This window comes from Leopardus geoffroyi, chromosome D2, assembly GCF_018350155.1.
Source record: "Leopardus geoffroyi isolate Oge1 chromosome D2, O.geoffroyi_Oge1_pat1.0, whole genome shotgun sequence".
Classification (NCBI taxonomy): Eukaryota; Metazoa; Chordata; class Mammalia; order Carnivora; family Felidae; genus Leopardus; species Leopardus geoffroyi.
This window is the reverse complement of record NC_059334.1, coordinates 22,460,881-22,476,669: the sequence shown is the minus strand read 5'-3', so window position 1 is coordinate 22,476,669 and position 15,789 is coordinate 22,460,881. Positions and strand designations below refer to the sequence as shown.

Sequence of the window (15,789 nt, the reverse complement as noted above, 5' to 3'; positions counted from 1 at the left end):
AGAGTTTTGATGCTTTAGATGCTTATCAGCTATACCTGAAGCTGCAGACAACCCTGTCATTCTACTCATCCAGGACTGATTCTTCAGAGTTCTGCATGACACTTACCCTCAGTGGTGTCAGCAAAATGAAGGTTACCTCTGAATGGTAGCAATATCTATCTCCCACCCCTTCCCACAAGACTCAGTCAGATAGCTAGCATGGCTAAGAAGCTTGCTAACAACTTAGAAATGCATCTAGTTCCTATAAGGTTTCAATCTTTGGGGACTAAGTGAATCGCTGCATGTTTTAGTATTTTTTTAAGGAAGTAAAATGACCTTGGAATGGATAAGCTAGAAACATGTGTTATTGAATAGGCATTTACTAATAAAGAGACCAACTTGTGGATTCTTTATAAAATGGAATCACCCATTATACAAGACCAATTGTAGTGACCTCCCCCCAAATTGGTTTTATCATTGAAATTGGCATTTGCTCTATATTAAATATATTAAACAAATTGAATTTTGACAAAGAGTTTCAATGGACAATTCTATCTTTGATAATAAAACAGCAGTACTAATCAAACTTTCTATAAGCTATAGATTTTTCTTGTCATTCCTGTTTTGACTTTTTGAAACGTTGGCTTCTGTATAGTTCTGCTACTGGACTACTAAAATTATTCAGTCTGCACCCTTGGTTCCTTCCTGGCTATTCCTCTGCCTATGAGTTTGGCGTTTATTTGAAACCCTGTGAACAATTGGCACTAATTGAAAGAAACCTAGTACAGAATGGAATGTGGACCTTAGCATATTTTGCTTCCTCCTTTTTCTTTGGGCAGGGTTATGGTTTTCGCGTGTCAGACAAGGGGCCGGCAAGAGTCCATTGAATGCCTGCTATGTTTTCTTTACAGAGTGGCTTCACTCCTCTCCACATAGCTGCTCACTATGGGAATATCAATGTAGCCACGTTGCTGTTAAACCGAGCGGCTGCTGTGGACTTCACGGCAAGGGTAAGAGCATTGTAGTATGACCTGCCCTGAAAGTATGGGAAAAAATTCTGAGCCCTCTGTTCCCAGCATGAGGAGGGGATTGAGACAGATGACCTCCAGGGGTCCTGTCTACCCCTGTCCACCCACAGTGAGAGCTGTAGTTTTCTACTTTTCCTGCTGTGTTTTCTTGCTTTTATATAGGTGCACCTATTTCCTAACAGAAAAAATAAGCCAAGATCATGGGAAATGGGGGTGGGGAGGATACATATATAACCGAACATGTAGAGGATGCAATTCAAGGAATCATGACTGTTTCCCTTGTACTGGGAAAGTACAAACCCTTCCCCAAGTAGAAATTTCCAAGACCATTAGAAATAAGTCAGATGGCGCTCATCGTGCTTTAGGTATCAGGGTCTTGACCTTGCAGATGGGAATATGGTGGAATATCTGGATGAGACCTAAACTTCAGAACCCAAAAGCTAGAGACCATCTTTTGCTTTTATCCTCTGTCTCCTACAGACTTTCATAATGAGTAACAAGGTTCTGTACCCTGAGTAAGTTCTTATCCCTGGAGAAAGGAGTTACAGTATCGTGTGCACCACTGGATGGAAACTGGGATATCCAGACCAGTACTGCTCTGAGCGTAAACACCAGTCCGATGCTAGGTCCAAGCTTAAGAAACCTCAGCAGCAGCAGTAGAAATGAAATAGGAAGCAGGATAGGGGAGGATCCAGACTCCCCGGGTTCCAATTTTGGCTTTAACTTTTCTCTCTGTATCCCATCAGTTTCCTCATTTATAAGATGAAATGATCTGAATTATGAAGTTAAATCATAACACAATAATATCACCACTCCCTCACTGGGTCACTGTGGGGATTAAAAGAGAGTGTATGTAAAGCACTTAGCACAGTGCCCGACACACTGTTGACGACAGCATCAGCACTGGGATTTCGAACATAGCATGTGAAGTAGTGTTTTTGCTAAAACCTTACACATGAGGAGAAAATGGGATTAGATGACACTGGAGAGAGGGCGTATACTGAAACTAGCATTCATTCCCAATAGCTGTGGAAGTAATACCATCTTTGAAGTCACTACCGTGTGGCGGATGCCAGGCTAAGCATTTTTCAAATGTCACTTATTCAAAAACTGTTATTTATCCCTGTTTTACAGAAGAGGAAACCAAAGCTTAGCAATAAGAAGCAGCTAGTCCAGGATCCCAGAGCCAGCAAATTAGGAAAGGCAGGATTTCAGCCCCAAAGCTCCTAACCACACCAGTATTGTGTCTCCTGTTCATTTTTCCTTCTCTTCTTATAATTCATTAGTTCTATAAAAATTAATAAGAACTCAGATTGTACTAATATAAAAGCTATTTCCTACACTATTGTCATCAGCTTGCTGTAAGCCTTTATCGGTTTTAATGACTCAAGAGTGCCAGTCAGTCCACGTCACTGCAGAGCTCTGTTCTTACTGCATTAAGTGTATCCTTGGGATTCACTGACATGGCTGGGCTGAAACCTAATTTGACATTTTGAAGGACAAAGTGAAGCACCTCTTTAAGTCCAGCATCAATAGGGCATGTCAGTGTTAAAACTGAAGTTCTTGTCTTGAAGATGCATTCTTCTGGTTTTATTTCTGTAATATACAGTATAATGAAAACCTCATTAAATCACATCTTCTAATTAGGACATTTGGAAAATTTATGTCAGGGTAGTGTTTGAAGTTTGTCTTTGTGCAATTGTTCAGAAATTTCCTGATGCTGAAGTTGGGGCAATGTTTAAGGAATTTAAGAGGACAAATTACAGTATTTTTGGACTCCTTCAAGCAATTCCAAAGCATCCACTTACCTTAAAACACTGAACGTGGTAATCACAAATGAATGCTAATTTATTGATTAAAGATCAATGGAGATCTCAGACCCACTTCCTTAACCTTGCCTGTGGTTTAAAATAACCACATTGTACTTATGTATAAAATATGTTAAAATTCAGAGTGTTTTCTGATTTACAAAGGCATTTTCTCCAGTCATCCCTAATTAACGAGGCCTGCCCACACTCTGAGCTGAAAGCTGTGCTTTAATTGGATTGTACTTTGTAGGAGGCCCGTGTGGTTGCTTACACCCCAACACTTGAGGCTCCCCTCTGGTTGGTGATTGATGACTTGCTTTAGGAGGTTGGAGAAGAATTAGTCTTCACAGACAGCTTAAAGAAACCCATTTGAGGTTCCAGATCTCTAGTAATTCTACTGCCTAGTAATCCAGCATCTGCACTTTGGTACCAAGGCCTCTCCCTGGTCAGCCTCAGCGGTGTCTTTCTGAGTCCCAGTCCTTCAGGGATGTAGCAGAAACAGCAGCTGGCAAGTAAGATACTGTGGAACACAGAGGGGAACAGATTTTACCTGGTCAGAACAATAAAGGAAGGGTCATTAAGCCCTGCTTGCTAAAAGCTAGCTGTAAATCATGACCGTAAATCATATGCCTCAGGAACCCGGTTCGAACGAGGTATTGATTAGATGGTTGGAGGTAAATTTCAAAACAACAGCAGCCCTTGTCTTAGGGGGCTGTGATATCTGTTAGCTGGCTGTGACAGATCATTGAAGAAAGGCAGATGGAGTCTTGTAGTTCTTTGTGGGCTGAGGACGTGACCTAGACAATGGCTGCCTGTTAGCAAAGAGAGCTGAGGAATAAGACCAAGGACAGCACCCTGGAATCAATTTCCTGCATGCGGTAGATGTGCATTTCCAAAGCAGACGTGAGGCCGAAACAAACACGGTGTAGCTAAAGGGAGTACACAGCAGAACAGATTGTTCTCTATGCTTCTCTGCAGGGCTGGCTAATTTATGCAGCAATAAAGCAGATCCTAACCAGTGGCAAATGTGTACCTTGGAGTTGCAATTAACATTAACCGATTTATAGCACACTCACCTGTTTACTACACCTGTCTGATTTTTATGATGTCAGTTTTGATTTTGCATTATAATTTTGCTATTTGTATGTAAGATACCTTGTGTGACATCTTCAATATTTCCTTCTGGATTATCCATGAAGACCTGGTCAGCCACATGGGTCCACTGCAGGGAGTTAATAGAGTAGCTGCTGAACATGGCAATGCAACTCCAGTGTTCTTCACTCCCTGAATTGAGTCTGCAGACATGGCACTGTCAGAATTTAAGTATGACCCCTGCTCTCTTAGCAAATTATTCTAACTCTCTTGGGGGAAGAGAATGTAACTAAGACACACCAGAGTTGCTACTGATTATCATTCCAGTAAAGCATTTTGCACTGGACTAACTGAAGGCCAAATTACTATGTGGATGACCGCAAAGTTCCTTTTATTGACTGAAGGAGATATATTTATACTTTATTTATTTATTTATTTATTTATTTATTTATTTATTTACTTACTTACTTACTTACTTATTTATTTTGCTAAGAGTTTTTTTCATCAAATATAATCGACCACCCAACTTAATGTTCACTCATGTCATTGACTTTTCGCCTGTAAATGATTATCCAACTCCCCATTTTGGAAAGGCAATTGAATAAAATATCCTTATATTGGTCTTGCTATTTTGTACTTTTTGAGTTTGATCTCTGGAAAGAATTAGGGATTTATGTGTTTCAGTGCTATACCTCATTTGTTTCCAAAAGGATTTCAGGTGGTTTGCAAATTAATTACATACAAATTAAACCATCTGAGGATGAAACAAAAAAAGTAAATGTTACCAAGCAGCTGGAATGAACCAGCAAATATAACCAGAGGACAAATTTAGGTGTAGGGCTTTGATATATGTAGTGGAAAGAGGAGCTAAGATTATATCATTTTCATTTTTTGACAAAAGAAGTCTTACAGTTATCTATAGAGACAATTTTGTGTGTATATGAAGTAAATATGATTTTTTATCCTCTATTAAGAACAGTGAGTTTCATAGTTGAAAATACCTTTAATCACCACATTTCAAAAGACTCAATTCTGATTGCCCCATCCTGCGTATTGATGCTAAATCTTTGTCCGTGAAGGCACCCGGCCCCAGGAGGTTGTGGGAGGGAGGCTGTGGGCCAGGTACTCAGCTTGATGATGTTCTAATTGTGTGTGATTAGAACTTGGCATGTGTGTCACAGATGAATGATGACTTAGAATGTCCATTGGACTGCCTTTCTCAAATATCAGATCCTTTGAACAAGATTTTTGGAGGTGCTGGGTCATATTCAGAACTCAATTAAGTCATATGAAAGGTTACTTTAGGGATGCCTGGGTGGCTTGGTCAGTTAAGCGTCTGACTTTGGCTCAGGTGATGATCTGATGTTTGTGGGTTTCCAAGCCCTGCATTGGGCTGTGTTCTGACAGCTCAGAGCCTGGACCCTGCTTTGAACTCTCTCTCTCTCTCTCTCTCTCTCTCTGTCCCTCCCTGCCCCCTTGTGCTCTCTCTTTGTCTCTCTCTCTCTCTCTCTCAAAAATAAATAAATAAACATTTAAAAAAAGAAAGGTTATTTTAGATAGGTGAACTGCTAAACCTACTGGTGGAAAAATAAAAGTGTCAGACTTACAATCTGCCCACATAAGTGGTCGACATGATTCAGCATGTGTATGAGCAAAGCAATGCCGTGGATAAACATTATCTGGAGGTTTCCTTTCTAAATTAAATTCAGTCTAGCAAACATTAAAGGGCTTCAATTATGGACTAGATTTAGAGACTCAGACTTCAGAAACCTACTGCCCTTAGTCTATTAATTTGGTTAGGCCCCAAAGTGCTGAACCATATAACACAGTCTCTCTCTTAATTTCCCAAAGCACAACTGAGTCTAGGCTATAATAACAAACATGACTTTTCCAAAAACATAGCGTGATGAAGGGTATTCAGATGACAGAAGCAAAGCTGAAGGACTGGTTCTGGACAACAGTGCCCCCAAAATCCACTGGCTTTACCCAGTCTCCAGCGTACCTCTAGGTACCACCCGTCTGATCCCCAGAGGCCACTGTGTTGCAGACTATGCTGCTTCCCACTAGTGAAACCCCTTTTACTGTGTCTCTCTTAGCCAGATTCCAAGCCCCTTCACCTAGTCTCTGGACCCAATAAGAGCAAACATGGTTATGTTTCCTAGACCATTTTAACTCAGCAGCCATTATCTAGTGGGGACTAACTTTAATTTAAATTAAATTCAATTCAAAATTCTATTTCTCATTCTCAGTAACCACATTTCAGGTGCTCAATAGCCACCTATAGCCAGTAACTAGTGTATTAACACAAAAGATATTTCTTTCCATCAGCACAAAAAGTTCTTTAGAACAAACTGAGATACCATTAGTCTCAGGTCTTCCTTCCCATCAATATCATAATTATCTCTAAATGTAACTCCCTCACCCAAGGAAAATGATCCCTTAAATAGTTCTGCAGAGCAATTTTACTCTGATGGACTTGCCCTTTTTGCTCCAAAGGAATATTTTGCCTTTCTCATTATGAAACTAGAAACTACCACATCACCACCAAATATAAAATTGAAATGTTTTTGCGAAAGAGAAATAAAAATTACTAGAAGCTTTGGTGTGCCTGGGTGGCTCAGTCAGTTGAGTGTCCAACTTCGGCTCAGGTCATGATCTCATGGTTTGTGAGTTCCAGCCCCATGTCAGGCTCTGTGCTGACAGCTCAGAACCTGGAGCCTGCTTCAGATTCTGGGTCTCCCTCTCTCTCTCTCTCTGCCCCTCCCCCACTCGTGCGCTGTTACTCTCTCTCTCAAAAATAAGTAAACATTAAAAAAAAATTTTTTTAATTACTAGAAGCTTTAATGTAGTGATTTCTTCCCAACTCATGCTACGAGAATTTCAGATGTACTGGAAATCAAGATAAATCTCAAGAGAGGTTCCCAGTCACTAGATTTTACCACATGGTTACTTCACTTCTAAAAACCTCAGTTTTTAAATCTGTGTAGAGGGTGCTTGTATCCTGTTCCTCAAATATGCATTCTCTGACCCCCTAAAATAAGCTGCTCCCCCCCGTCACACCACTGTATGTGTTCATCACACTGTGTGCTCTCGCTGTCACAGTGGGTGTTGCCTGTTCTTTCATGTGTGTGGTAATGTCTGGCACACTCTGCTTATGAGTTCACTAAGCCCCTTGAAGGCTAAGATGCCTCATTCACCCTCTCTCGAGCTCCTGCCCTGTGATATTCTCATCTCACCTGGTAAATATCCTCTTCCTCAGTACTCCCCAGGTGCTGAGCTCTGTGACAGTCACTTTACCATGAAGTTAATCTTTTCAGTCTTCAGTGAAGGACTCCGCAACAGAGAACCTATTTCTTGCCATGTCGATTTTTTAGGAGAGGTAGGCATTTTATTTCGGAGAATCATTACTCATTGTACTATAAGAGGGCAGGACCTTTTTTTTCCTTTTTTCTTTTCTCCTGCCTGACAGCCCTTTATCTGCCTTTGATGAAATGGTACTTTGGCATACAGCTGCATCCCACTCAGCCAGAGGGCTACAATGTGAAGACATGTGGGACTCTGCTTGTTATAGAATAAGGGCTCAGTAGATGTTCATTTTCTTCCTTTCTTCTATAGGTGAAATTTACAGTAATAATGATTTTCAAAATAGTTATAATTTATTGAATATTTACTAAGTGTCAGCTCTTTGTTAAGCATTTGACATGTATTATCTCAATCCTATACAGGCTGAAGTAGGGATGTAATGAAATACAACTCCCATGTCCTTTTTGCTGCACTTACAAGACTTTGAATTCCTCAAAGACAGACCTGTGTATTATTACACATTTTGGAATCCTTAGGGTAGGGTCCAGCACTTAGTACTGGGAAGGACTCAATATCTATTGATTGAATTCAAGATTGAATGAACAAATAACATTCAGGCATCCATGTCCACTACTCCTGGGCAGGCAGCCCCTATCGAAACCCACTTTCCTCAAGCTCCAATCCTCTCCTGTCTTAGAATTTCAGGCTGAACCTCACCTGACTTGAGGGAGCTGCTTCCCAAACTGACATCAGCTGCATTAAGGGAGATGCAGAATCCATAGGATTCTAATAGCGAGGTTCTAAGCAAGTGTACCAAAGCCACAGATTGAATGTCAGGTGCCGAGGGGTAGGTTTATTTGAGCAGCAGGAGGACTCGTTATTCGACTGTGTAGATGACCTTGGAAGACAAGGCTAGAATAAAGGACCAGTCACCCAAGGCTGCTGCCAAGCTTTGTTCAATTAAGAGTGTTTTGAACAGGGCCTCAGGTTCTGGACTGTCAAGTCCCAATCAAGCCCCCACTAGAGGGCACTAGAAAAGACATCGGCTACTACACAGAGAAGCAGGGAGCATCATGCCAGTAAGAGTGTGACTCTTGAAACGGCTTAACAGGGCTGTGGCACTTCTGGAGACTCTACTTTGGATTGGATACAGGTTCCAATGCAAATATATTTTTACTATATTTTACCTGCATTATACAATTTGTTTTTCAGATGAAATGCAATAGAGGTGCCTGGGTGGCTCAGTCGGTTAAGCGTCTGACTCTTGATTTCGGCTCAGGTCATGATCTCACGTTCTTGGGATCGAGCCCCACATCAGGCTCTGTGCTGAGAGCATGGAGCCTGCTTGGAATTCTCTCTCCCCCTCTCTCTCATCTTCTCCTACCCTCTCACTCTCTTTCTCTCACTCAAAATAAATAAATAAACTTTAAAAATAAATAAAATAAAATACAATAAAATAAAATGAAATACAAAGCAAATGAAAGAAGAGAAAAATCACCCCAAACAGTCCTGTTAACTCCTTTAACACACACACACACGCGCACACACACACACACACACACAACACGTTCGTTTTTATTGACAAATATTTTCAAAGATAGAGAAAATTAGATTTGTATCCTAGTACAGGCTCAGAAGCATTAAAGACAAAGACTTTTAAAAATTGGGTTATATAAACCACCTTTGGAATGAAAATGGGGATTTGGAAGCATTAGCAAAGGAATGTGAATTATGGGAAAGTAGCAATGCGGCTACTGCATCAACCATAATATTGTTGCCATGGTGACATTAACACATCAGGAGGAACAAAACCAATAAGCCAAGGATAGAGTGGTGAGAGATACACCTTGTACAGAGAGATTCTTCTAGCACGCTATGCAATCTCCCTCCTGCCTTTTTCATTTCATTTCCTGACTGTCACATCAAGGAAGAATCTCCTATAAAATAACTAAATATTTTTTTTTTATTTTTTAAAAAAGATTTTATTTTTAAATAATCTCTACATACAACGTGGGGCTCAAACTTAGAACCCCACAATCAAGAGTCGCATGCTTTTCTGACTGAACCAGCCGGGTCCCATCCTATATAATTTTTTAAAGGAACATTTTAATCTCAAATTATGAGTATGTTGGAACTTACTAACATCTTGCTGTGTGGTATGGGATCTGTGTTCTCTTCTGAAGAGGTGATGTTTCTAAGTTGTAGCTGAAGAAGAGTCCTTAGATTCATGTCGGACCCCTGGCTCTTGTTCTGACTGCGTCCTCAGTCCTAATGTGGTCCAGGGCAAGTCTCCTCATCACGGGGCCTGCAGTTTTCCTAACAGCTGGGTGAGACAAATAGCATTTCAGTCACAAGCCTTTCCCCTCTGCCCGACCACCCTGTCTGATGGTGGTGGAGGCCACCTTCACCTCCCTTCTCCTTTCCTGACAGAGAGTAGGTATAGTACAGTGTTACAATAAACAGCACCTCAGCTAGACTGCTGGGTCCCATACTAACAATGTGGCTGACTTTGTGTGCTCTTGGGCAGGTTAGTTATGCTTCAGCTTTATCATCCATAAAATGGATCCAATAATGGCACCCAGTGCATAACGTCACTGTGACTGAATGAGATGGTCCATTATACATTGCTTAGCACAGTGCTTGACCCACAAAACATGGACAAGGACCCTAGCCATGTTTGTGGTGGAGGTTGTCATTACTTTTTTCGTCTGGGAGGAGACCCATCACCGTAAACCACATTCATCTGTAAAGCATGACATATGTCAAGCAACTGGCATCATGGCAGCTCTCTAGAGTACTTCTAGAGGTAGTCAGAAATGTTGCTTCCCAGAATGTTGGATTTACCCTGCAGTGGTGTTTATCTCCATGAGAAGGTCAGCCTTTAATCATTTAAGAAACGATTACTATGACATTGTTTGAGACAGTAAGAATTCTAATTAGATCATAGAAATTGGAAGGTCCATGTTTCTCTTTGTGTCAGCTTTCCTCTTTGGACTTGTGCCCTGCTTCCTGCAGTGCCGCTCTGGAATTGTTGCTCTGAGGACATTTTTAAACAACCCGAATAAATCCTATTTTAAAATTCCATGAAATAAAGTTCTATTAAGGTAGGAGTTGGCAGAGCTCCCTTTATTCATCTGCACTTTAAAAGAGAATTATTCATCAGCTGTAGAATTTTCATTTCTTCCAGTGAGTGCAAACAGTGGTGAAGGGCTCCTGGGCCCCTCTGCTGAACATTCAGAACGCTGTCCACACTGTCATCAGATAGCACATTTGGATGAGCCCTCAAATGCACCCTGGGCTGCCCCTGAGCACTGTAGTTCTTCTGTGACAAAAAATCTTTCCTTTCTTCCTCTGGTGGTTTGAAGAATGTGCAGAAAGGGTGAAAGGGCACCTAGAGGGAAGAGCTTAGGACAGGAGCAGAACCAAAGGTTGCAAAGGGATGAACTTGAGAAACATGACCAGTCATTTACTGGCTCTCTCCCAAGTCAATGGAGGAGGTTTAAGAAAACAAGTTCAGGTAGGAGATCAGCATTGGCTAGCATAGTTGGGAAAAAACTGAAGAGCTAAGTTGTGCTGGAAACACAGGGATTAGAATGAAGTCTAAGAAATGGAGGCGGAAGCCCACTTGCCAATGTGAAATGAGACTAGACACAGACAGTCATTGTTGACTATAATCACCAGGCTGTGCATTAGCTCTCCAGAACTTATTCATCTACTAGTTGCAAGTTTGGGCCTTTAAGTAACATCTCCCTAAATGCCAGCCCGCCAGCCTCTGGTAATCACCATTCCAATCTCTGTCTATAAGCCATTGCAGGACCTTACATGGAAAAGTAGGATGGTGGCAGTGGTGTTTAAGATGTTAGAACATACATGATGAAGGGGAGATGAGGACACTTGGCTGTGAGCTGTGGCTGGCTCCAGTCACATAGGGAAAAGAACTGTGCTCAAGAAGAAGCTTGTCCAACCTCAGGTCTGATGTGCCTCTCCTCAGAGGTGACTTCACTAGAGTCCTCCTACATCCACAGTTTCTCAGTAGGAAAAGGGAGATTGTCCTTCTCCACAGAAGATTTAGAAATTTGCAGAGGCATTTTTCATTGTCATCGTGGCTGGAATGTAATGGGACAGGACCAGGATGGCTAAATCTTCTCCGATAGGGACAGACCCATGCAAAGAACAGTACCCCAACCAAAATGCCAACAATACCCCCTGAGACATGTGGATTGAACATCTCTTTACAGTGCAGGTAGAGAGGTGGGATATCCCAGGATGAAGAAAAAGGGCCCGGAAGGTCATGCTCAGTCAGTGCATTGAGTTTCTCCCAGTGACATACCCCTAAGAGTAGGTGGGCCAGAAGACCCTAAGGTTCTTTTCAGCTCTTACTAATGAGATTTTCAATATGAAGTGGACAAAACTTATACAAAGTTAAAACGAACTTAGGTAACAGCTTTCATTTATTACTAGGTATGAGGTACTATAATAAGCTTCCTATACATGATTTTATTTATTCCTCACAGTAAGCCTGTGAGGTGTGGGTATGATATCCATTTTACACTGGGAAGCAAGCAGTTAAATAAGTTGTGCAAAGCCACACAGCTTTAAGGTGGTGGAGCTTGGGCTAAGAAAAAGTAAATACACTCAAATCAGACCCGAAAAAATACTCAGACTATGTAGTTCATACTATTCTAATATTGGAGGCCACATGTACTGGGCTTTGTACTGAATCCAGGATCATCACAAGAACACCAGAACCAATAGCAGCCTCTCTTGTCTCAGCTGGCATTGTGTTCTCGGCCTGTGCCAGAGCCACAAAGTGAATTAAATACATTTTTTAAAAGGAGTTTAAAAGGTTTTTTTTTATTTACTAGTAAATCCCATTACACATTTGAGAACATTTAAATTGAGAGGTGAGCCAACCTAAAAACTAACAAATCATCAAATTCATTCTAAAATACAATGCCTTCCCATCTCCCCCACATTTTATTTACCTCTATTACTTCTGCATTTTTGAATCCTGAAAGATCATGGTTTGAAATGAACTCTTGATATGTAGAAACTTAATGGCTTTCTGACAAAAAGGTATAATATCCATTTTCCGGTAAGAAGAAATACAAGGTGAGCTTGTCTCTACAAGGAGTGAGTTCCTCTGAGTTTGAAAATTAAAACCCACTTTTTCATTGCCTCCAAGTCAGAGCCTCACAGCCAGTGTCCCCAGCTGGCCAGCAGCCTCCTGCTCCCTTATATTCGGAGTCAGTACCTTTGGGATAGGGCTTTGCAATCTGTGTTTTTAACAAATTCCTTGGGTGATTCTTCTGATAAGGCACAATAAGAAAATACTGTCTGAGGTTGATGGGGGGGGGGTGGGGGAGAGGAGAAAGTGGGTGATGGGCATTGAGGAGAGCACCTGTTGGGATGAGTACTGGGTGGTGTATGGAAACCAATTTGACAATACATTATATTTAATATTAAAAAAATAAAAATAAAAATAAAATGCATAGATCTTGACCCCCCCACACACACACACACAAAAAGAAAATACTGACTGAGGCCGTGCTGTGAAAATCTTGTCCGAAGTTGAGCCACAGAACTCTTAGTAACTCATTGGCTTATAATAACTATCTTTATAACATCTTAATAATGTAACCTTGAATTTACATTTTGTATACAGTTGACAAAGTACTTTTATGTAAAGCACACTATTTGAGGCCTTAAGAATAGATGAGCAAACGGAGATCCCACAATGTCACTTGTCCCAGATCCTACCGTGAGTAAAATAGAATAACGGGGATTTGGATCCAGACCTGCCCCATTTTAATATGCCTCATGCGTGACCATCAGCTGGCACCTGCAGAGGCTGGGTGGCCGTGAGGGTGTGTGATATTGATCCCTGAGTGGCCGAGGCCTTCGTGGTCCTTTGAGAGCAGCACCATGTCAGGACAAGTGCACTGCACACAGTTAAGGCCATTTATGCCAGGACTGCTTCTTTTCCAATTGCTTTTTCCTTAAAAACTTCAAAGACCTTGTTTTCGTTCCTTGACATGTTTGAAACTTCTGCAAGGATCTAATTTATTCAAGCAAGGATCTGGTTTGTCCAAAGACCAAATGAGGGCAGAATACCTGAGAAACTAACAATTTCAAGTTAACTTACATCTCAGAAGCCTATAAGAGTGATTTACTTTTTGGATGGGAAAGAAAATTATTTAACACAGAAATAGGTGAATTTTATTCCAGATTTATCAGAAATGATGTAGAAGTGTGGCAAATGTATCATTGTAAAGCCCCTTAATAGTTTTGTTTTTAAGAATCTTGGATGGTAGGGTGTTAGGAAAAGGGGTGGACTTCATTCATTAGAAACACTACGGGAAATCTAATATTGCTAGATTAACTTATTTTAATGTTAAAGAATTACAGAATTTTCAAACAACTTTCCTCAATGTACAGAAAGCAGCCGATTACTTTGTAATTGAACTTTTGATACCCCATTCAGTTCAACACTATAAGCCTCTCTGCCCAGATATCGCAATCAAGGAGGGGCTTTCTTTACTATAAAACAGGGAGGGCTACTTTTGAATGAGTACTAATAGTGACACCTTTAAAGAAATCTGAAACCCATGAGTTCTTATTTAAAATGATAGAGCTGAACTAGCCCCTCTTTTAGATTCTGCATATTTGTACTAGCTCTGAGATACGCTGTTTCCTTTTGGTTGGAACTTGCACATCGGCAGCATTTTCAGTATGGAGACTATGCTGCTTGGATTCAGAGCTGCAACTGATGTTTGCCCAAGTTTAAGGGGAGACTCACTATCTGGATATGGTTTCTCCTTTGTGACCCCCTGGACAAGGCCAGCAGAGCTTTTAGAAGCAGAAAATTTAGGTTAATCCCAGCTCAGGCATTTTTCTCACCATGTGACTTGAGGCTCCTTTCAGTTTCACCCTACTCACCTGAGAATCTGAACTAACAGCATCTACTTCATGCATGGATTGTTGTAGAGATTAAATGAGATGTATCTCATAGAACCAGCCAAAATAAGAGCCTAATAATTCATACCTTTTTTTCATTTTAATTACATTTGTTCTGCAAAACAAAGAGTTGTTTGGTCGAAATCAAGAGGTGCCTTTTTTTCGCAGAATTCTTTTTTCTAACAAATTCTTATAAAATAAAAAGGCTTTTGGTGGTCAAAAATTCATGACTGTTCATAGAATTATGGAAACTCTGAAATGTATCCTGAAAGATATATTTTAAAAGTACACATTGAACACCCATTAGGATGACTTCTATCAAAAAAGAGGGAGAGAGAGGGGGGGTGGGGAGAGAAAACTAGTGTTGGTAAGGGTTTAGAGAAACCGGAACCCTTGTCCTTTGTTTATGGGATGAATGTAAAATGATACAGCTACTATGGAAGAGTTTGGAAGTTACTCAAAACATTAAGTACAGAGTTACCCTATGGTCCAGTAGGACCACTGCTTCAATACAAAAGAATTAAAAGCAGAGTCTTGAAGATATATTTAAACACCCATGTTCATAGTAGCATTGTTTACAATACACACAAAGTGGAGGAACCCGAGTGTGCATTAACAGATGAATGAATAATCAAAATGTTAAACAAATGTTAAACAAAAGGAGATGGTGGGCTGGAGAGAGACCTGGCAGAGGCTTATCTAAATTGTTGATGAGAGATCTGCTATTAATCCAAGTAAAAACTTCTAACAGTATTAACGATAAACAGCTTCATATTATCCTTAAAAGAACATAAATAAATTGCCTGAGGTTTTTAGAGCAGAATAGATCCAAATAGTCAGAGCCTGGTTTTATAGCAGACATCAAACATCTAAGCATTTGCTGCTGCTCCTGGGGAGCCCAGCATCTCCCGATGTGTAATCCTGTAGGATCTGGTCAGTCTCTGTGGGAAGAGTGAGGTGGGAGTGTCGATAGCATCAGTATTTTTCAGTGTCAGTCTCAGCAAGACCTGTGTGGACTTAATCTCCTTATCCAGAAATCACAGAAAGAGAAAAGTTGCTGTTAGTAAAACTGGAGAAGAGGAAAAGACGTTGCCTAAAAAGACCTATTCCATTTAAGGAAAACTTCATGAAGGAAGAGGAAAATGGACTTTAACTAACAGTGGTAGTCATCTTAATAATGACTGCTGTAGCAGTCATGGAGGGTTCCCTCTCAGTTGAATATTTAATTGTTTTAGAATTTGTGTTTGACTGGGACCATATCAAGGAACTAAACTAAACTGGTCATATTGTTTAAATTTTCATTATCTAAAAGACTGTGAGTGCTATCATCCACCTGCTCTTCTACTTAGTGAGAACCTCCCAGACATGTTTAAAGAAAAGTAGAGAGAGGAGAGGGGACTGGGGATCAGAGGTCTACTGCCCTTTATATGTTTAAATGGAGTGAAAAGTCTGCCATTTATCACAAGGTAGGAAGGGGCTCTGATTTCACTTCAGGAAGTTGTGGGGAAAATCTGGCTTTGGTGACAATTTCATAAAGAAACTTGGCCACTCCCTCAGCCAGGCTCTTCAGAAACAGCTGAGAAGAAAGAAAAAGCCAGCAATTCCACCATTTCCCAAGAAAG

General features: G+C 40.7%; 1 protein-coding gene across 37 annotated transcripts in view; it reads left to right on the top strand.

Annotated features, from left to right (window-relative positions):
* ANK3 (ankyrin 3) overlaps positions 1-15,789 on the top strand; it is a 687,904-nt gene that overhangs the window by 474,053 nt on the left and 198,062 nt on the right. For all 37 annotated transcript variants that reach the window (XM_045437484.1, XM_045437490.1, XM_045437496.1 and 34 more), the window contains one exon: positions 891-989. In XM_045437484.1, the coding sequence (XP_045293440.1) occupies positions 891-989 (99 nt within the window). The remainder of the gene's footprint in view (positions 1-890; positions 990-15,789) is intronic.